The 22,423-nt window shown below is 45.5% G+C and overlaps 1 protein-coding gene across 2 annotated transcripts in view; it reads right to left on the bottom strand.

Moving 5' to 3' along the window:
- The window catches only part of Elapor1 (endosome-lysosome associated apoptosis and autophagy regulator 1), an 80,045-nt gene that overhangs the window by 5,944 nt on the left and 51,678 nt on the right, over positions 1-22,423 (bottom strand). For both annotated transcript variants that reach the window (XM_051177709.1, XM_051177708.1), the window contains exons 4-16: positions 22,173-22,320; positions 21,654-21,734; positions 21,090-21,195; positions 20,803-20,952; positions 11,529-11,617; positions 10,132-10,309; positions 9,453-9,581; positions 8,837-8,927; positions 7,217-7,322; positions 6,471-6,608; positions 4,582-4,845; positions 2,544-2,723; positions 78-258 (exon numbers count right to left, since the gene is read on the bottom strand). In XM_051177709.1, the coding sequence (XP_051033666.1) occupies positions 78-258; positions 2,544-2,723; positions 4,582-4,845; positions 6,471-6,608; positions 7,217-7,322; positions 8,837-8,927; positions 9,453-9,581; positions 10,132-10,309; positions 11,529-11,617; positions 20,803-20,952; positions 21,090-21,195; positions 21,654-21,734; positions 22,173-22,320 (1,841 nt within the window). The remainder of the gene's footprint in view (positions 1-77; positions 259-2,543; positions 2,724-4,581; positions 4,846-6,470; positions 6,609-7,216; positions 7,323-8,836; positions 8,928-9,452; positions 9,582-10,131; positions 10,310-11,528; positions 11,618-20,802; positions 20,953-21,089; positions 21,196-21,653; positions 21,735-22,172; positions 22,321-22,423) is intronic.

The raw sequence follows: 22,423 nt of genomic DNA, 5'->3' as shown, positions 1-22,423 counted from the left end.
ACACACACACACACTAACACACATACACATACAGACACACATGCACACACAGTCAAGCAAGCCTGGGGATTACTCACCAATAAGTCGGTCAGCAAGACTGACTGGCTGTGAGGACACCCCAGCCTTGTAGCCTGTCACCTCTGAGGGGATGATGACCACCTGGCAGACGTAGGCTGTGATGGACTTGGAGAAACCGGCCTCACCTTCAGGGATCCGGAGGTCAGTGACGTTGTCTGTGCACACAGACATTTTTTTCCCCTAGTAGGGAAATGTGGGGAAAAGCAAATGGTCACAGACAGACAAGTCCTGAAAGGGACTTTTTATTTTTGGTTTTTCGAGATAGGGTTTCTCTGTAGCTTTGGAGGCTGTTCTTGAACTTACCCTGTAGACCAGGCTGTCCTGGAACTCAGAGATCTGGCTGCCTCTGCTTCCTGAGTGCTGGGATTAAAGGCATGCACCACCACCCGTCGACTTTTTTTTTTTTTTTTTTTTAAACACCTATCATATTGCAGTAGACTGACTCTAACTAGAAGACTGAAGGTCACCTAGACTGTGGTGGTGGCTCCTGCTTTGGAGTGCTGACCAACTGTGTCCTTCTGTATCTGGGTCCATCCTCTACGAGGAAGCTGAGATATGCAGCTAGCTGATCCCTGCAGCCAGTGACATTTACTGGGACATCTGGGATGGCTATTGTTCCCTTCTTGACTCCCTTGGTGCTGTGGTTCAGCTGTCTGTGAAGCACAGTCTAGACAGAGACCCCAGGGGTTCAAGAGACCCCCGAGGCAGGACATCGAATCCTCCACCTTTTTTTAAAATGAGCTTTTGCTAAATAGCCCAGTCAGACCTAGAACTAATGATCAGTCTGTCTCAGTCTCCCCAAAAGGTGGGATTGCTAGCCACCAAAGGCCTCAAAACAGTGTGTCTTAACTGATAAATGTTTGGGGGGCGTGTTTTTCTGGGAGAATGAGCCCAGTGCCTTATGCTTGCTAAGCTGTTCAGCTACTCAGCCGTACCCTCAACCTCTCCCTTCTGTTTTGTGAAAGAGCAAGATAAAGCAAAAAGAGGAAACATGTATTGAGAGATGGAAGTTTGTTTCTCCTCCAGGCTTGTTTGTTTGTTTTGTTTTTGTTTTGAGATAGTGCAGTACGTAGTCTGAGCTTGAATTTCAGATCCAGATCCTTCTCCTCCATCTTCCTGAGGGCCGGAACTATTAATGTGCCACCATACCTGGGCTCTCCAGTCATGGAGATGTATACCTTGCCCTTGGGAGGCTGAAGCAGGAATAAAAGGATACAACATCCATAATTTCCCATATCACCTCCCCTAACTCCCTGCGCGAGAATGGTACAGCTTGCTTTTGTACCTTCATTTCCCAAGTTATCACACGTGTTACTCTGGAAGCTTCACTTTAACCCCTTCAGACTTCCTCCTCCTCCTCGTGTTTTTTTTTTTTTTTTTTTTTTTTTTTTTGAGGCAGGGTTTCTCTCTGTAACAACATTGGCTGTCCTGAAACTCACTCTAGACCAGGACAGCCTCAAACTCATAGAGATCCGCCTGCCTCTGCATCCCGAGTGCTGGGACTAAAGGTGTGCGCTACCACTGCCCTGTTCCCTTCTGCCTTCTTTATTTATTTATTTTTATTATTATTGCATTCACTCATTCATTTGTGTGTGTGCACATGCACGAAAATACAAGTGTGAATATGTGTGCATGCATGGGTGGTCAGATAATTCACAGGTTCTCTCCTTCCACTATATGGGTGAAGGGGACATCAAGATAACACCAAGCCTGGTGTTATCCAGGCTGACTTTCACTTCCTGAACTCAAATGCCTCAGCCTCTTGAATAGCTGGGACCACAAATGTATACCCCTTTGCTTGGCTCTGCCTGTTTCTATGTGGGGTGGTGTTGATAGATGGCTGTGTATCCGTGAGTACATGTTGGTGTAGATTGGCATGCATATGAGGTTAAAGTCAGGTGTCTTCTTCAGTCCCTATCTTATTTTCTGAGTGCCTCACTGAACCTGGAGTCTACCAATCAGCTGCCTAGAAAGCTCCATGTGTTGCCTGTCTCCACCTCCCAAGTGCTGGGATTGAGGGCACAAGCTGCCTTGCCTGGCTTTGACATCTGTGCTGGGAATCCGAACTGGGGTTCCTGCGTTTGCATGGCAGGTACTTTACCAACTGAGCCCCAGACCTCCACTTATTCTTGTGTAAAGAGGATGAGAATCGGTTATCAGAAATAGTTGAGACTGAAAGTATTTCTGTTTTAAAGATTTTCAGATTGTGTGGTATTTTCATATTCACTAGTCAAGCATTCCTAATCTAAAATTCCAAAACTGCAAATTTAGGGAAAATTCCCTAAGTATTTATTGTACATTTAATCTTAGGAGGAAAAAATAATCCTCCGGAAGAGTTGCAGTTATTTAAACCTCTTTAACTCTCATTCCCCTGCTGCCTCAGGATGCTGTGTTTTTTCTCCCGTGCCCATCTCTGGCCTCCAGTCCCACGTTCAGTCCTCACACTGCTGGCTCACACAGCTTACCTGGTTTCCACAGAGATTCAGGGTGAAGTGATGGAAATACTTCAGCCCTTTTGAAGTGAAGCTCGGCGCTCCTGCCAGAGAGACGGTGCCCGCCAAAGCTGAGAAGTTGTAGTTGAAAATCCTGGAGGGCGTGTTTTGGGAGAGGGAGAAGGTGCAGTCATTGTAGCAGAGAGAGTGGATCTGAGGGGAGAAGTGAGCGTCAGGTTAGCAGGCAGTCTGAGGCCTTCGGGGCTGCAGTGGAGTGTGACAGGCTTCTCTGCAGACCAAGTGGAGTGAAAGAGGAGGAAAGAAGGACTGAGGCAGGCATGAACCTTGGACTATTCCTCTCTTGCACTACTGTGGCCAAGGATCCTGCTCCAATATGTCTGACGCAGTGTTCGTTCATGTCCATTAAATGTCTCCCTGTCTCAAAGGCTTTGAATAAACCTGTTTATTGTGGCACATATATTCTAGCACAGAACTCTGAGGTTCCCAGATGCCAGCATTCACTGGAGAAACTCTGTCTGGTTTTGTTTTCAATCGTGCTAGGAACTGAACCTAGAGCCTTGTGCAGGCTGGGCAAGTGCTCTTTGACCAAGTCTTTCTTTTAAGCAGAAGACAGGAGCTGGGTGGTGGTGGCAAACACTTTTCATCCCAGAACTACGGAGGCAGAGGCAGGTGGATCTCTGTGAGTTTGAGGCCAGCCTGGTCTATGAAGAAAGTCTAGGACAACCAGAGGTGTTCAACAGAGAAACACTGTCTCAAAAAAAAAAAAAAAAAAAAAAAGAAAGAAAAAAAAAAAAAAAAAAAGAAAAGAAAGAAAGAAAAAGAAAAAAAGGAAGGAAAGAAAGAAAAGCAGAAAACTGTAGGGCCCTAACTGAAATAAAGGTTCCAGAGTGGCAACAAAAAGACTTCTACTCGCCCTCATGTGCTGCACACACAAGGCCATTTAAAACACACTGCCTCCTCTTCCTGGGGCTCTCTGTAGGAAACTGAGTTGTGAAAGGGGCTTTGCTTCCTGTTTCTTGCTGTGTGTTAGGGATCCCTGTTAGAGGCAGCCTGGCACATTGTCATTCCCCCCCCCCACAGCAGCAGAGGGAGCTCCAGGGGAAGAAGGCTATGGAGAATGTCCCAGGTACCCCAAAAGATTGTTTGGGGTCTGTGCAGCGATTTGTAGATAAACGGAGTGGGAGGCTCTGGAATCTGAGGTTGCCCTCAGGAATACAGTGTTTGAAGTCAATCTGGACTACATGGGACCTGGTCTTACAAGTACGTAAATAAATTTAAATAAATGAATACAGTCTCTCAGTATAATACAAATGGATTATTACTGTTAATGACTATCTAAGATCCTTTAGTCTTCTGTGCCTTGTTTGGGGTTTTGTCTTGTTTTAGGTTTGGGGTTTTTGAGACAGGGTCTCATGAGCGCTATGCTGGCCTCAAACTTGCTGTGTGGATAAGAGCAACCTTGAGCTCCTGACTGTTTCCCCCTCTACCCACCAAGTGCTGGGATTACAGGGATGTGCCACCGTGTCTGGCTCGTATGTGTATGTTCTTGGATGTGAAACTTCATGGGGAGGTGGCACTGTTTTACCACACTAGATCTTTATGTCCATGGAGCTGAGAGGTCCCTGGCCAGCGATGCCAATACATATACCCCAGCAAAGGAGGACTCCCCTTCACAAAAGAGAGGGGGCAGATTCCTGTGATCCAAGGCTGGATTGGACTAGGCAGAATTTGAGCCACAGCTCCCACTATTTCTTCCCTTCAGGCCTCTGCACTGATGCCAAATAACCCTCTGGACCCCAAGGCCACCAATCTCCACCAGTGGAAGATGAGACTTGTGTGCTACAGAAGGAAGACACATACGACCTCCTGCTAAGAACTCACCACCCACAGTCACACCGGGTTGGTGTCTTTCACAACAACCTGAGCGTGGGATGGGGTGGGTGTTGCTAGGGGCAGCGTATGGGTATCAGCCTTTCTAGAGTCCCTTCCAGAACCCAGCACCTATCCACGCAGACAGCAGAGGTCACCATGTGTGGCAGACTGCTGGCACCTTGTTGTTCTTGGTCCCTGGGCCACAGGGCACACAGGCCTGTGCGCCATAAGGCTGGTGAGCTTTCAGGATGGTGTTAGGGGGACAGAGGTGGCAGGTTCCAGAATCGCGATCAATGTAATGGCCAGCAGGACAAGAGGTGCAAGAGGAGCCCAAGTCAGAGGCTTCTAGGGCACAGGGACGGCAGTAGGAGGCGACGCCACCCATGACGTTGGTGACATTGATGGAGTAGATCTTGGCAACATCATTAGTGTACTTTCTGCCCTGGAGACCAGGAAAGAAAAGCAGAGAAAGGAGAGGCCTGAGACAGCAGCAACAATAGAAATAGCAGAAATTCATTCTTATTTTTACTTTATCTACTTGTGTACGTGTGTATGTGTGTATATAATGTGAACGCGCATGCACATACGTGAGGGTGAATGTGGAAGCCAGAAGTAGACACCAGACACTCTTGACATTCTTTTTTTTTTTTTTTGGTTTTTCGAGACAGGGTTTCTCTGTGGCTTCAGGCTGGGCTCGAACTCACAGAGATTTACCTGCCTCTGCCTCCCGAGTGCTGGAATTAAAGGCGTGCTCCACCAACGCTTGGTTGACATCAGACATTCTTTTATCACTCCCCACCTTCCTTTTTGAGACAGGGTCTCTCACTGAACCGTCCCATGTCCTGGTGTTTACATGGGCGCTAGAGATAAAACACACAGCCCCTTATGTAGCTTATCCTATGATGCCTAAAGAGGACCGAAGGATGCCTAAAGACGCATCCTTCTCACTCTACTTAGTGGTGATCCTTTGTATGCTAATTAAAATTAATCATATTAAAAGTAAATCGTGGGTTAAACCTGAAAAAGACAATGGTTTTTTAAATGTGTAATTAACAGAAGAAAACCACTCAACTTCCATGTAAGAATGCCATTTAGCATGGGAGATGTGTTTTTGTTTTTTTGAGACAGGATTTCTCTGTAGCTCTAGCTGTTCTGGAACTTGCTCTATAGACCAGGCTGGCCTGGAACTCACAGAGATCCACCTGCCTCTGCCTCCCCAGTGCTGGGATTAAAGGCATGTGCCACCACCACACTGCACACCATGGAAATTTACAGGGGATTGTAATGTATGAGGTGGGGGCAGAGGTGGGATTTTCTTCATAGAAGGAAAAAGAAATCCATGTACTTAAAGAGAAAGAAACACTGGGGCTGGGTGTGGTGGCACAACCTTATAATCCCAATGCTCAGGAGGATCTCAAGGTGGAAGACAACCGGCATATGTACACTGTAAGACCCTGGCTCTATAAACAGCAGAGAGTAAGGGGCATGGATTGAGAGCAAGAGCACACTTATGCATGAGGGAAAGAGAGATAGAGACAGATGGAGAAAGAACACTCCAAGATAGTAACTGGGCTATCTCTGGATAAGAGGGTAATAAATAGGTGATTTTGTTTGTTTGTTTATTTTCAACAAGGACCAGTTTGTAGCACAGGTCCACTGGGTTTTCTGCAATAAATCTGTATTGTTTTGAGTTAAGAAAATGAAGTTAGGTTTGTAATCTAACTCTGGGAAGGCTAAGGCTGGAGGATCAACAAGTTCTAGGTCAGCCTGAGTTACATACCAAGACCCTGTCTCAAAAATGAAAGAAGACAGAGTGATGATTCTTAAAAATAGCCACGGATCTGGCTTCACCCATGGTGGAGACAAGGAGAGGCAGATGGATGGTTGAAGATATGCATGCAATGCCGTCTTCCCTGGAAACCATTTAGAAAAGGCTAGATGCCCTCAGAGGGCTACACTAAACATTCTGCTTGGGTCCTGAACATCATGAACTCAGAAGCATGCATGAGCTCTCGCCAGGATTCCTCCTGTGCTCACAGTCTGTGCCTGTGATGGAGAGAGACTCACAGTTTCATGAAGAGTTGTCCTCTGGAAGGCCCATGTGAAGCTCACAGTAGCATTCTCCTCGATGGTGTAGGTATAGGACTGTTTGCCTTTGGTGCCTTTCCACGTCTCCACTGGTGTATTGGTCCTAGAGTTCATGCCCTGAGCCAGGATAGACAAGTGAGGAAGGCATGATGGCCACATGAAGCAAGCACCGTCCTGTGGGCTGTCACACTGGTCTGACCTGATCTAAGTGCTATGGTGTAAGCATAAGTTTTCGGGCCTGACAGGTCCCACCCTCGAGCCAAAATGAACACACAGACGCCATATTAATTATGAAACTGTTGGCCGATGACTAGGGCTTCTTATTGGCTAGCTGTCTTAATTATTAACCTATTTCTGTCAATCCATGTACTGCTACGAGTCTGTGGCTTACCCGGTAATGCCCAGCATGGTCTTACTCCTCCGGCAGCATCATGACTCTGTCTGGCGGGCTCACTCTGCCTACCTTTCCCAGAATCCTTCTCCTCTCCTAGCCCCTGTGTATCTTCCTGCCTGGCCAATCAATGTTTTATTCATCAATCAATAAGAGAGACACATACAGCATAACATCTCCCATCACTGTGGGGTCCCTGGTAGTCACCTGGGCTCCCTGGGCTCTTGCTCTGTGGAATTACCATAACAATTGTCCATTACATTGCATTACTGCTAGGGCAAGCTGGGCCAACCCTCCAGTGGAAGACCGCAGCTGGCTAAGAGAAGAAACATACCACCATGAAGTAGAGCTCACAGTTCACTGAACAGATGGTCTCAAAGACAAATGTGATCCTGGCCACCTCTTTGTTCTCTGTGTCTGCCATCACTGACTGTGGAGGTCTGTGGGACATAAACTAAAAGTCATCCCAGAGGCCAAGCAGTACTATTCAAAGAGTCTAGACAGCAGAAAGGAACCATTGAAGGTTTAGGGGCCCTGGGTTAGGAGTTTGCTGGAAAGATTGGGATGACATAAGTCCAATTATGCCATCCAAGCTATATGTCCTTGACCTGGCCAACGCAGAGCTAATAAATGGAAGTAATAATTATATTCTTTATCTCTCATTATAATATATCCAACAGTATACAGGGTGTGAATGTACTTTATAAAATGAGGTAAGAACAATCCTACTCAATCTTCTTGCCTCAAGTAAATCTGAACTGTATATGGACTAGACAGATGGCTCAGTGCTTTAGAGCATATGCTGCTCTTGCAGAGGACCCAGGTTCAATCCCCAGAACCCATATGGTGCCTCACAACTGTCCATAGCCCCAGTTCCAGGGGATCAATTGTCACACACACATGCATACACACAAAGCATATAAAATAAATTTGATAAATATTGCCTTAAAATGCACTGCATTTTTTAAAAGATGTATTTGTTCTGTGTATATAAGTGTTCTGTGTGTATGCTTGCACACCAGAAGAGGATTTCAGGTCTCACTACAGATGGTTGCTGTGAATTGAACCCAAGATCTCAGTGCTCTTAATCTCTGAGCCATCTCTCCAGCTCCCTTATGATGTTATTGTTAAGTCTCTAAAATTCTCTCTGCTGCTGTGAGAAGGAAGGATTATGGCGGGCGGTGAGTGAGGGAAGCTAGGTAGGTCAATAATACATTCTGAGCAGTATAGCAGTTTTCCTCACTGCTGTGGTAAGGCACTCAACAAGAAGCAGCTTAAGGGAGGAGGGGCTTATTCTGGGGACACATGGAAGCTGGAGCATGAGGAGTCCAGGTGCATCCACAGTCAGGAAGCAGCGAGACACTCCACTCTCTTTCTCATTTTCCTTCAGTCTAGGACCCCGACCCTCACAGACGGATCTTCCTCCTTAGTCGGACCTCTCTGGAAATGGCCTTCTTCACACACTTGGAGACATGTCTCCTAGGTGATTCCAAATCTCAGGTTGACATTCAAAGTTAACCATCAAGGGCATGGGGTATGGGGAGGGGGGAGCCTCTGCAGAGACTGTTGAGTGATTTGGGGCCCTGGATGCTCTTGCAGAGGACTGGGGTTTGATTCTGAGTACCTACATGGTGGCTTGCATTTGCCTGTAACTTTAGCTCTAGAGAAGCTAGTGTCCTCTTCTGGCCTCTCATGGGCAAGTGTGTGTGTGTGTGTGTGTGTGTGTGTGTGTGTGTGTGTGTGTACTTGTAGGCAAACACTCATAAACAAACAAAATAAAAAATGAACTAAGAACATGCGCTAGTGTGCAGTTAACAGGGCCATGGTGTGTTCTCCTCTGCTCTGGGCTGATACCTAAGTGAAACAAAACTCAGTCTGGAACCCCCTCAAGGACGTGGGGTGTAGATGAGACCATATGGGCTTGGTCTTCCGCTGGCTTAGTATTCCTCCTCACCTAAATCCTGGCACAACTAGAGTGAGAATCATGAAGTCGTTGTCTGAGGCTCCAACAGCTGTATAAATGTGGTCACCAGCCACCTCCCAGCCTGGAAAAGGAGAGGGAAGGGTCAATGCCCTCAGGTAGGGGGCAAATGTGGACTGGCTGACACTCCAGAGATAAGTGTACCCAGACCTGGTGCTTATCCAGCAACTAACTGTCTTCCTTTCTCATCTCCTTCCTCCCTCCCTCTTTCTCTCCCACCCCCTCTTTCTTCTCTTTAGACAAGAGCTCACTCTGTAGCCCAGGCTGTCGAGGACGTGTGGCAACATTTCTGCCTCAACATCTTTTGTTTTATTTTTAGTATTTTTGTTGTTTCGAGAAGGATTTCACATTGAGACCAGCCTGGAACTCGCTGTTGCCTCATATTTGCAGTACTGTTCCTACGTGCTGAGATTACAGGCGTGAACCACCAAGACTGGCTTGCCCACGCTTTCCCTAGCTCCGTTCTGTCTCTGCAGCTAAGCAATGGTAGCGTATCAGCTGGAAGGGACTGGAACGTTCAGGGAACGGATGACTCCCCGTGGGGAGTGCAAAGAGTGACAGCACCGGGTAAGTGGGGACAGGCAGTCACCTGTCAGGCCTTTGTACTCGAAGTTGATCCCGCTGAGAACTGTAGTCTCCATGTTGGAAGGCAGTGTGTTCCACCATTTGTATTCAAATCCCACTGCAGGCTCAGTCCCTGCTGGGCAGTGGGTGCAATCTAGGAGAAGCACGAGATACATCACCCAGTGCCTGAAACTCAAGTGGCAGCCAAACAGTGGATGTCACAGAGATAGGTCACAGGGACTCAAAACCACACGTGCAAATCCGACACACCGACCAGTACTCCACCTGCCCTTATTTATCAAACATTCATTCGGATGCACCTTTTAATCTTACTCATGTGTATTTGTCCCAGCAGGCACATAACACCCCGCCCCAAACTCCTTTGCACCACACAGCTTATAGGTTGCCATTCTGTCCTGCTGGTTCTTCTAGCTCCATGGACTTTCCAGTAAGAATCTTTGCCACACACTGGTCATCTCGTTTGCAGATGCAGTGAGGCAGAAGGCAGGGCATTTGTTAAATCTGACCCTGACCTACAGACGCCTGAGCCTGGTCCTCAGAACTGGCCTACCCCTCACCGCCTTCAGAGGATGGGCAGAGCCTATTCACTAGCTCCCCTGGGCATTCAGGCTGCCCGCCAAACAGCCAGTAGTAGGGTGGGGAGGATGTGGGAAACGGAGAACCGGGGCTGTTACGGCTGTTACCGGAGCCATTGGAGTATGAGCCATAGGGGCAGGGCTCGCAGGTGCTGTTGCTGGTTTTGAAGAAGCCTGGGTTGCAGGGTGGGCACCGGGTCTTCACGCCCGAGGCGGGCAGCTTCACTGCCCCCTCGAGGTCCTCACCACAGATTTTTGGCATGGCCCATTTGTACATGAGCTGCGTCTGCAAAAATAGATTAAGCAAGATTCAGCATGTCTGGGATTTAACCTGCTTTTTAGACCATAAAAAAGAGCATTGGAGGATACCAGAGATTTGGGCCAGGGATGAACTCCGGAACTCCAGAAATGGAAGAATTCTGTTCTGGTCACACGTCTGTACACAGTGACTGCCAAATAATGTTGGCCACAGGGGGAAGGGTGTGTCCAATGAGGGTTTTGTGATAGAGATGGTGACTAGTAGTCTTCAGAAAAAGAACTGTAGTGGAGCATGGTCATGTACCCCTTTAATCCCAGTGCTCAGGAGGCAGAGGCAGGCGGATTGTCTACATAATGAGACTATGCTTCAAAAAAAAAAAAAAAAAAAAAAAAAAAAAATCAAAGCAAAAACTTCCACTCACCCCTCTGAATATTTGTTGACCATTGAATAGCATTTTCAGAAAGGCTTTCTCTGGCTCCTCGGGCCTGTTCTATTCTTTAGAGTTCTCCCAGGCCCTACACATCACCTCCATTGTCTGATGGTGGGTCACACTTTCTCCTCCTTTTGTTTGCTTTTTGTTTTGTTTCCCAAGACAGGGTTTCTCTGTGTAGCCCAGGCTACCCTGGAACTCACTCTGGAGACCAGGCCTCTGCCTGGTGCTGGGATTAAAGGTGTGTGTCACCAGCTGCCTCCCGGCTGCCTTTGTGAGCTCAGTCAGAGTGGGTTTGCCTCTCAGTCATCTTGATCCCCAGCTTGACACATCAGTTCACACAAGCATTGCTTGTCATCCCAGACGACAAGGGAAAGGCTTTTCCTGAGGCGGGAGGTCTAGGGCGGGTGGAGGCTGGGGAGGAACAGTGGGCACTAAACCAGTTAGGCCATTCTCAAGGGGGCTGCAAGTGGGAAGAGATGGCCTCTGCCCTCACCTGAAGCAGCTGACCCTCGAGACTGAGTGTCTCTGTGGATGGGCAGGCGGGGCCCAGGTGTGAGCAAATGGTAGAGACCAAGCAAAAGAAAATGGAGTGCGTTTGGAAAAGAGCATGCGTCAATTCTGAGCGACACACACAGGCAAAAAGAGTGGCTGGCCTGACCGTGAACGAAGCCATGTCCTTTGTTCCCTCACTAGCTTGGGTTCACCATGCAGGTTTGTGGGGGGTTCTCCGGTGTCAGTTTCACTGGCCACTGGAGCTTGGGCAGTGGTCACGGCTAAGGAACAGGGAACAGGAGCTCCAAGTGTACGACCCACCTCTCCATTGGCATCGCAGGCTGTGTGGGTATAGAAATAATCCTTGTCTGTGCAGGCCGGGCGCACTTTGCAGGTGGAAGATCCTTTTTCTAAATGACCAAAGAGAGGAAAAAGTATGTCAAGTTAAAGAAACGTTCCAAGTAACTGGGCGGTGGTGGCACACACCTTTAATCCCAGCACTGGGGAGGCAGATGGAGGTGGACCTCTTCGAGTTCGAGCCCAGCCTGGTCTACAGAGTGAGTTCCAGGACAGCCAGAGATACACAGTGAAAGTCTGTCTCAAAAAAAAAAAAAAAAGTCTCTAGTCATATAAGAGAGCAGGGCACATAGCCACTGGTTAGTGACTAGTAACCATGGGTGTGCCACCACACAAACTTCCAGAAAGTATTTGCTTTCTGTTTTTGTTTGCCTTTTTGGTTTTTTGTTTGTTTGTTTGTTTTGTTTTTGTTTGGGTTGGTTGTTTTTTGGTTTGTTTGTTTGTTTGTTTGTTTGTTTTGGACAGGCTGACCTGAAACTCACCATGAAATCTAGGCTGGCCTCAGACTTGAAGCAGTACTGTTTCAGCATCTTGGAGGGTTAGGATTACAGGTGTGAGCCATCATGTCCAGCTAGGCCTTTTATACTTTCATCTCAAGAGTTTTTCCTTAAAATTGTTTTCATGTATCTGTGTAAGGGTGTTTGGCCTGCATGCATGTATGTCTGTATGGATCCCCTAGAACTGGAGCTGCAGATGGTAGTGAGCCACCTTGTGGGTACTGGGAATCAAACCTGGCTCCTCTGGAAGAGCAGCAGGAGTAATAGTGTTTACATTGCTAGAGCCAGCGCATGCCTGGCCATCCGTGTGCAGCTACTCTCAGGATGGCGGTTATGGGGGGCTGAAGAGAGGGCTCAGCAGTTAGAGCGCCTGATATTCTTTCAGAGACTAGAGTTCAGTTCTACCCACTTTAGGCAGTGTGTGACTGCCCTCAACTCCAGCCACAGGGGATCTGCTGCTTTTTCCCCTGGGAACCTACATGTAGGTGTCCATACATCCACAAAGATACACATACTTGCATATAAAAAAAGTATTTTTATGAAAGAGAAAAGAAATGGCAGTCACTATTATGGCCTGCAAGCGTGCACATTTTTATTTAAGGACTGTCTCAGAATGGTGCCCTGCATGGGGCTCTAATTGCCACATAGGACCTGAGAAAGCTAAAAAAAAAGAAAACAGAGAGAAGGAGAGAAAACGGAAGCAGATACAGGCCCTTTAAGAGGCTCTGTGCAGCAGAGCACTTGGGCAGCTGACACACTAAGTAGAAACAGCAAGCTAAGTAAAAAAAAAAAAAAAATGTCTGCCACAGTGTGGACGCCAACTTCCTAGAGCTGGGTTAAATGCAGCTCCCAGTTAAATGCAACTCTTGGACAGGTCCAAGGGTTTAAGGCTTGTCTCTAATGGACCTGAGGAGGGGGCGGAGCCAATCGCCAGAGCCATGTGACAGAGCCTAACTGCCTCTTAGCAGTTTAAGGTTTGGCTCACACCATCAGAGACTACTGCAGGTGCACAGTAAAACAAGTCTAGGCTTAAAAATCTTTCAACAGGTTACAGTGTGCATAGGTGCTTGAGAAAGAAAGGAAAATAGGTATAGACAGTCATAGGGAAAAATAAATAGTTTTAAAATAATTAAGCAAAGGGTTTTTAAAATGACTAAAGAAATATAAAAAGAATAAGCCATGTAAAGATGGGGAAAACACAGGGAATCTGGATCCTGCATGGTGCTTGGTTGAGTTGCAATTTTTTGAATGCTGATGAGGGAATGGAAGCTACTGAGAGACATGAAATTGTAAAAGGAATTGCTGAATTAAACCAGCCTAGATACTTTAGGGGTGTCTTAACTTTAAAATGGCACTCAGAAAATGTATTGCACTGGGGAAGAGGTTATGCTTTTGTTTCCACAGGAAATGAAAGGCTGTGGTTTCCTTCAAAATTAATACAGAGCAGATTTGTTTGGGAAAGACCTCCTGAAAAATCTTGGCTACAGACATAAATGAACATAGGAAAACTATAAGATAGTGATGTATATGCTGATCTTGACATGAGAACAGCTCTGAGACTGGATGAGAAATGATAAATCTTATTGGTTACAGACTTCTCATGACCTATTATTACATGCCATCCTTTGATATAGGAATGAGGTTGGTTATACAGTCCAAACAAATTTATAACTTTGATAGAAATTTACCTGCTCAAACACAAAAACAAAAATTCGTCTTTGGCTGGCTTCAGGACAACACAGTCCATACTTGAGCTAATGTGGATATGTGTGTTACCTTTGAAAATGTGTGTGTTTTCAGAGCAAGAGAATCAGACACCAATGAAAATGGGTGGCCCAGGTGATCAGGCCTCTCAGAGTGCCTCTGCTGCAGTTTCCTCCAAGTCTGAGTTCAGAACATCTTCAAGACTGCTAGCTGAGACTATTCTACCCAGGACTTCAGAAAGCATTGCACTTTCCCATGACACAGAGACTAGACAACAAAGATTACAGCTAGTTTTCTTAGGACTTGACCATTATCTCCATTTTATCAGGGCACCCTAGGGATGCTATTGCCCCCCAGAAAACAGGAAGCAGCCTAGAGAACACTATGCCCACATTCTCAAGAGGTGGGATGGGAGGTTTTTTGTCATTCAATGAGTTATTGATATTTGTCATCTTTTAGTGGGGATATCAGAATATAGGATTAAAAAGGCAACACTTTATCTCAAATATTTTATACTGGTATGGTATTTTGTAAATTGATACAAGTTTAAGGCTATTTTTGTTACACCATATATATGTTTCTACTCTTGTTTAAGGTATTGTACCTATGTAGCTCATTTAAAAATATAAAGCTCTAGTCCTTGAAAGCTATTATTATAAACTGATAATTAGGAAATGCAGGTTAATAGTTAATCATCTATAACAATCCAACTTGTAGTCATGTTAGGTATGTTTTCAAGGTTAAACAGATATAATTTAGATAGATAGGTAATCTTCAAATGCTTCAGAGACCTACAGAATATTGCACTTAAAATGTCTAATAACTTAAGGCTTTTTCATGACAGTGAGACACTTCTGCTCCTGGTAGCACCAAATCACTTCATAAAAGAATGGTAGGCATCAAAGAACCTCCATATGGAGTTTGCTTTCATTGCGGCAAAGCTAGCCATTTGGGCAAGAAACTGCCCTTGCTTTGACTACTGACAGTCCTGTCCAAACTGGACAAGCAGAACACAAAGGAAAAAGACTGCTGAAGACTCACTTTGCAAAGACAAGGTGGGACAGTCCTTCAAAATTCCTGCTTCACAGAAAAATATGTCTGATATTCCAAGCCTATAGGCTGAAAATGGATACTCCAATGTTGCAGAGGAATCTTGGGTGACTGTCCAGGCAATCAGATGTCTCTGTCATTTCTATAGTTTTTGAAGTTGCTTGTTCTGCACTTCCTGTTTACTCAGGTAATGCATCCTTCTAAGATGGAGTTGAATATGAGATGTTTAAGTTATAGTTTTCCTTGTTATCAAATTCAGAAAAAAAATAAGAGTTATAAAGCTTCTAAGGTTGAGAATCACAAAGGCTTAAATTATTTAAGAAAATGTTCTGAGGTCTGAAAAGATAATTTGGGGTTGGTAATACAAGTTAGGATGGGAAGTAAATTAGGTATACAACTTTGGACTCCATAGGATAGATAATGGAGTACTTTCTCTGAATTTGCCAAATGCAAATGAACTGGACATTGTAAATGTAATTTTTACTTGATTATTATTCTTTTTTTTTTTTTTCCTGAGACAGTTTCTCTGTGTAGCTTTGGAGCCTGTCCTGGAACTTGCTTTGTAGACCAGGCTGGCCTCGAACTCAGAGATCTGCTTATCTCTGCCTCCTGAGTGCTTGGATTAAAGGTGTGCAACACCACAGCAAGTATTCTTATTCAGTATAGTCTTACTATATTAAAGCTAAAGCCTTTGTTTTTATTTAGACAAAAAGGGAGAAGTGTTGCGGAATATTTGCTCAACTATGCAAGGATGTATTGCATTTGTTTAACTATGTAAAGATGTGTTGCTTTTGTTTAATTATATAAAGATGTGTTGTTGTTTTACCTTGCCTGCCTAAGGCACCTGGTTGGTCCAATAAAAGCCTGAACAGCCAATAGCAAGGGAGAAGGTAAAGGCAGTACTTCCAGGAAAGGGGAATAAGTAAGAGGAGGGATTTAGGCTCAAAAGGGGGAAGAAAGAAAAAGAGATAGCAGAGAGAAGCCAGGGGCCAGCCAGACAGACATGGAGGAAGTGGGAAAGTCGGACATACAGAATGAAAGGTTAAAAAGCCCCAAGGCAAAATGAAGATAAACAGAAACAGGTTAAATTAAGTTAAAAGAGCTAGTGGGACAAGCCTAAATCAAGGCGGAACATTTATAATTAATAATAAGTCTCTGTGTCTTTATTTGGGAGCTGTTTGGCGGCCCAAAGAAAATTCCAACTACACCAGCAGATTTAATAAAGATCAGGAGCCTCTTTCCCACCTTCTAGTGAAGCCCTTACTTCTCAGCTGGTCCCTTCCTTCTCCCAGATGACTTCCTGCATCAGAGACTCTGCTAAGGGTGCCTTGTTGGTCTGCATTGGGAGTTTCCAAGACTGAAAAATCTCTCCATCTCTTCTGTCCCTGTCTTATTAGGCTGAGTGAGAAGGAAGGAATGGCTGGGAAACAGCTGGAATCCTCTCAGCTCATTTATTTGGTAAACAGGCAGGAGGCCCAGTTAAACAGAGAGGGATCCAGGCACCCCTGCTTTTGACTGTCTTGGCCAGGAGAGATTTGGGGGGGAGGTGCTGAACACACGCCAGTTCCCAGGGCCCTGTGTATCAGGCCTGGCAGAGCACAACTTAGAAAATGTATTTGGCACAAAGACCTTTGTTCTGCTGGTTAAACATTTGCTTAACCTGACACCCCAGATCTAAGTTTTAGCAGAAATGGTCCAGGTGTTTACACACAGACCACTGAGAAAATGGTTAATTAATAAATGTTTAACCCGAATGTTGAGACAGACCTCACTTTCCTAGCTTAGGTTTAAAACAAGGGCTTTACACTGTGAAAAAGTCACCTAGGCATTTGGTAGGGTGAGGGAGTGAGCAAGGCTTGAGGGGAATTGTTCCTGGGGAAAATGCAAGAAGCCATTTATCTCAGGGTCTCACCCTCTTTCTATACCTCCCTTCTCCTGCCAATACTTTCTCTCCACTTCTAGCAGTGTTCTCTCTGGAATCCATTTTATCAAAGGAACACATTTCTTCAGCATACATAGGACCTGATGTACATAAAGGCACAGCTTGTGCCAGCTTAGACTCTTGGCAAGCCCTTCAACCTCTCTGAACTCACCTTTCATTTGTAATGGGGAGCTCACTCCCACATCATGCTCTGGGCAATGAATGACATACTGTTGTATTGAGTGTAAACTTCTTCACAAGTGAACTATTATTGTAAACTACACTGAGAACATTTTCATATTATACGAGGGATATCTGGACAGGCCTTCGTGGAAAAAGCCTCATGAATAACATTAATGCTCAGGGGCCAAGGCAAGCGGAAGACCACAGTGGGTGAAGGTCCTTGCCACCAAGACTGACAACCTGAGTCTGATCCATGGGATCCATGTAGTAGGAGAGGGCTGACTCCTTCCTGAGAGTTGTTCTCTGACCCTCACATGTGTGAGTGGCATGCACATGACCACCCCCAAGATAAGTAAATGTAATAAAAATTAGTGCTTAGGGTTAGGGCCCTGTAGAGGAAGGCTTGCCTAGCATGTACAAGGTTCTGGGATTTATCCCCAACATCATAAGAAAAAAGTTTGAAAATAACTATTACACAGCAGGCAGGAGGCAGGGGCCGGTGGATCATTGTGAGTTTGAGGCCAGCCTGGTCTGCAGAATGAATTCCATAACAACTAAGGCTATACAGGGAGACCCTTTCTCAAAAAGCCAAAAAGAAAATAGCAATTACAAAATACTGGGCCCATTTCTAGATCCATTCTTGTATGAGCCAGTCCCCACACTAACACTGTGAAGGAGACAGGATCATTGTCACTTCTGTTTGAGATAAAGGAATGGAGGCACACTTGCTCCTCGTTCTTCCACTAAGGTCCTGGGTAGGAATTGCAGCATGCACAAGTGTCGTGTCTAGGTGTTGTGAGGTGCTTGTACACTGTGGGGTGCTTGTGCACTGTACGAAGATGTATTGCTCTAATTGGTTTAATAAAGAGATGAATGGCCAAGAGCTAGGCAGGAGAGTATAAGCAGGATTTCTGGAGAGAGAGGGAAAGAGGAGGAGGAATCTGGATGCACAGAACTCGCCAGCAAGGCCCAGGGAGAGCAGGATGTGCAGTATGGAGATGAGGTAACAGGCACGTGGCAGAATGTAGACTAAAAAATACCTGTTAATTTAAGTTATAAGAACTAGTTAGGAACAAACCTAAGCTAAGGCCAAACTTCCATAATTAATAATAAGTCTCTGGGTCCTTATTTGTGGGCTGGCAGTCCTAACCAGAAAGTACTACTACACTTAGGTGTCACAACTAGTAAGTGGGTAAGCTCAGATTTGAACCTGCTGAGTGTGTTCTGGAGTCCCTGATCTTAAACCTCATGTACTTCTTTTAGGAAATGGACTGCTAGTATTTAACATGGCACAAAGGAGGTGACCTAAGCTATCATGCTAAATTGCTCCAGGAACCTTCTAGTTCGGCTTATACTGTTTCCATTTCAAATATCTTGTCCCCATGAAATTGCAGATTCATCTTGCAAGATGTCAGCTAGCGGAGACTCTCCTCCCACCACTTCTCCTTTCTGCCTCCATGGCATGCTTCATTGGTCTCTTTTACACCATGGAGAGGGCCCACATGTGGGAGTCCATATTGACAGATTTTTGTTTTTTGATTCAACTTGGAGGACAGGCACCGGCTCTGGCTGCAACACCAAGGCCAGTCCTTGTGGGCACTCAAGGAATATGTGTGTGACCTGGTCTTCAACCATTCACATTTCTCACAACCTCATGCACATTCCTTGCTGGGCTCTTATTAGACTCTCTCTGCATCTTTCCCAATAAACATGACTTTCTTTGTACTTCAAGCTGGTGAGGCAGACAAAGGGGCAGATTGAGAAAGTGGTGATAGAAGACTAGCTTTAAGAATTCAGCTCCTTGATTAGCAATTTTATGACAGCTCTTGGATAGAAATCAGTTTATACAGCATTGACTTAGTTTTATTAAGACTACCTTGTCATTCAAACCGTTGCACACTTGCTAAGTTAGAAACTGAGCCAAAGATAGACCAACAAAGGCCACCATTGATAGAGGTGAAGCAGGGAAGAGGAGTAAGAATCAGAGTGGAAAAACAGGAATTTAGACGTTTGGCAGGAAACGTCCTCCCAGATCTAAACTTTCTTGTCTGGCTGGAAAACTACACACATTTGGCATGATCTGTGCAGAAAAATCAGGCTTTTGTATCAGGAATGTATTTGCAAGCAAGTCACAGGTCAACGGCTGGTCCTGGGTTAACAACCACACATCTTAACACCTGTGTGACACATGGGAATGTCTATGGAGGGGTGTGGGTCTACACCAATGGGCCTTGTTCTGGGTTTGTATGTGTTTCTGTGTGTGAAGGGGAAGAAAGAGTTGTGATAAGGGTTCCTAGGGGAAAGAACAGACCAGATCCCTCCCTCTTCCTGGTAGCCATCATTGGGTGTGTGAACAGAGTGCTCTTTGTTGACATTACCTATCTTACACCCGTGTTCTGACCTATCCGTGTTCTGACCTATCCTTAAATGACCAGGTCTTGTTTTTTTTTTTTTTTTTTTTTTTCTTCTCTTAAAAAATAAGATTACTTTTTTTTTTTTTATGTGTGTGTTTATGGGTTGGGATTCTGCATGTGATTGCATTGCCCAGGAAAGCCAGTAGAGTAGTGTATCAGATTCCCTGGAGCTGGAATTACAGGCACTTATGAGCTGTCCCACACAGGTGCCATGGGCTCTGGGAAACCTAACTCAGGTCATATGCAAGAGCAGGACACACTTTGAACCCCTGAGCTGTCTCTCCGGCCCCAGGTCCTGTTTTTCAAACCAGGATGTTTTTCAAGGCGTCTCCCCACTGTGCTGCAGAGCACTGAGACTTGTCTCAATGAAACAAAAGGATCAGGTGAAAAAGCCTGCCTTAGTCCAGTGAATACCGCTTAGACTTGTCAAAGATCCTAACTTCCTTCTTCAGCCTTCCTTGTCAAAATGGCTATGATGGAAGCCTGATTTGATCACCCTACAAGGTAGTTATGTATTGAAGTAGCACACTGTACCTCACATTACACATAGTATCAATCCCAAAGATTCAACCGTCATAACCAAATTAATTAAAATTTAGGTGTACATGGTCTATCTCTCCCTAAGGTGGGATTCAAGAAGTCAGCATTGAACATGGATAAGATAATCATTTTCAGGGGTTGGGTTTTCAGATGGGGGATTTGGCAGGCTAATAGGCAAGGTTACAGAGGCAGAACATAGCAAGATGGTCGTAACAGCCCTTTGAATCAAAGGCAGGCTTGCAAGGTGGCCCTAACAACATTTTGAAATAAAGACATGGTTGCCATTTCCTGGAATGGGTAGTACAGAACCATTTGTAGTTAAGGTTACAGGTGGGGCATAGCCCAATCTTTGAAAAACAGAGCTTTAATCACAAATAGGAATGAACCTAGTTCATTATTATAACATGGCTTTCAAGCCCAAGATGGAGACAGGCTGGTTCATCAATACATATATAATTGCTACTTGTCATCAAAAATAAAGGTTGACTCTTTTTTTCTTTTTTAAACTATTAGGCATGGTGACATTTGCCTATAATCTTAGTACTTGAGAGTTAAAAACAGAGGGAGCAGAAATTCAATACCAATCTGGGCCTGGAGACACACCTTTAATCCCTTCACTCAGGAAGCAGATGCAAGTGGATCTCTGTGTGTTTGAGGCCAGCCTGGTCTACACAGTATGACCTTGTCTCAATAAATAAATAAATAAGCAAATAAATAAATAAAATAAAAAAGAAAGGAGGGAATTCAAAGCCAGCCTCCGATGTCCTATCTTAATATCCCTTCCTCTACCAAAGTAAGCAAGCAAGCAAGCAAACAACAATAAAAACCCAAGTCTCCAGTAATAGGCCAACAGGATGGGCCTCCTGCTTTCTTTTGTGTGTTTACGGGTACCCCACTCCTCCTGCACATTCTGCTCCCCCAGACATCACCTGAGTATTTGTCAGAATCACATGGATGGCAAAAAGTTTCTCCTTTATTTGAGTAAGAGTTGACGGGACAAAGCTTGCAGAAAGAAGAGCCCTGCTTGGCGGCGTATGTGCCAGGCTTGCAGGGGAAACATTCTGAAGTGTAAGCCACCCCTGTGGAGAAAAAGTGGCATAGAAAATAAAGATTGAGCCGAGACACCAAAGCCCTGGGGGCCAATTCCCCCCTCCCCTAGAAGCCAAGAGTCCAGGAAGCCAGCAGCAGACCCCAGAGCCACGCCTGATCTCTGTACCTGTTATGGCAATGTTTCTCACAAGCACAGGTTTGGACACTTTGGACCACACTGAGAAAGCTGTGGTTCTCCAATAGAGGACATTATTGCCTCTATTTAGCTCAACCTTAAAAAAGACACAAGGTGGGTGTTAATTCATCACAAAATGGGCGTTGCTGATTTGCCTCGTGGGTCCCTTGCCAAATAAGCAGAGTTTGTTCTGAGCCTTTCCTTCCTCTCCCTCAGCTTGGCCTCTTGAAGCTTTGTCTTTCTCACTCTCTCCCACGCTTCTCTGGTCCTCCACACATCATCCTTGCATCATATAACCTACAAGCATCTCTTATAGCAATCATAACAGGACCAGAGGGACTGGCAGTAAGGGAGACTGGCATTCCAGCATTCTCTGGTTTTACAGAAAGCCCACCCCCAAAGCTGGAAAGCTCTGGCTCCTGGGATGAAGTCATAGGAGCAAACTTGTCACCACACAGCCTAATCCATCAACCAGGAGGAGAGGAATCCCTGAATCCTCCACATCTTAGATTCCTCCCTCCATGGGATCTTGGGGATGACTGGCGTGATACTCACACTGTGGAATTCCCATCCTTTCTCCGTAGTTTTCATCCACCTGGAGTCATCGGCATTGGGCTGGCACTGGTCGTTCTGGACCTGAGGTGGAAGGAGTTTGGAATGAGAGGCTCAGCTTCCTGGGGAGAGGAGGACCTCACTCTATGCTTCATGATGTTCTACAACACTGTCCTCATGCAATAGGAGCTGCCAGTTCCCTCCAGGACCACACTGAGAACACATAAGCTATACTCAACAATGTCTGAACATGGACCCCAGAGAAAGAATTTGCAGTTTGACTTGCATGTCATAACACATCTCATCAGGATGCAACACCTAGGAAATTCACGGGCTCTGTCCTGGCCTCCAGTGTCCTCTGCCTTGTGCCTTTTCTCCTCAGCTCCCCAGGCCTCAGCTCATTTTGCTCACAGCAAACACGGCCACACTTGTGATTCAGTCCTATAAATGAATCTGAGCCTCAAGGGAGTCCTGACCTCTTTCTAAACCCTCTCCTCCCTATGCCCCCAGCTAGGAGCTTACAAAAAACTCAAAGATGATGCTGGAGTCTGGGTAGTAGTACTCAAAGTTAACTGTGCCAGACTGCTTTAGGTTGACGGCGTACATCAGAGTGGCTGTGCATTCATCCGTGTTGGAAGCGATGTAGTCTCCCCGAGGAACCCACGTGGACCTGTGAAAGAACAGGGACCAAGAGTTATGGCAGCAGCACAGCCCACATGCTATGTGCCATGTGTTAGGTTCCGTGTTCTCCTGTTAGGAGTTCAGAGGAATTC

This window comes from Phodopus roborovskii, unplaced genomic scaffold (assembly GCF_943737965.1).
Source record: "Phodopus roborovskii unplaced genomic scaffold, PHOROB, whole genome shotgun sequence".
Classification (NCBI taxonomy): Eukaryota; Metazoa; Chordata; class Mammalia; order Rodentia; family Cricetidae; genus Phodopus; species Phodopus roborovskii.
Note: the sequence above shows the minus strand (reverse complement) of the source record. Positions and strands in the feature narration are given on the sequence as shown.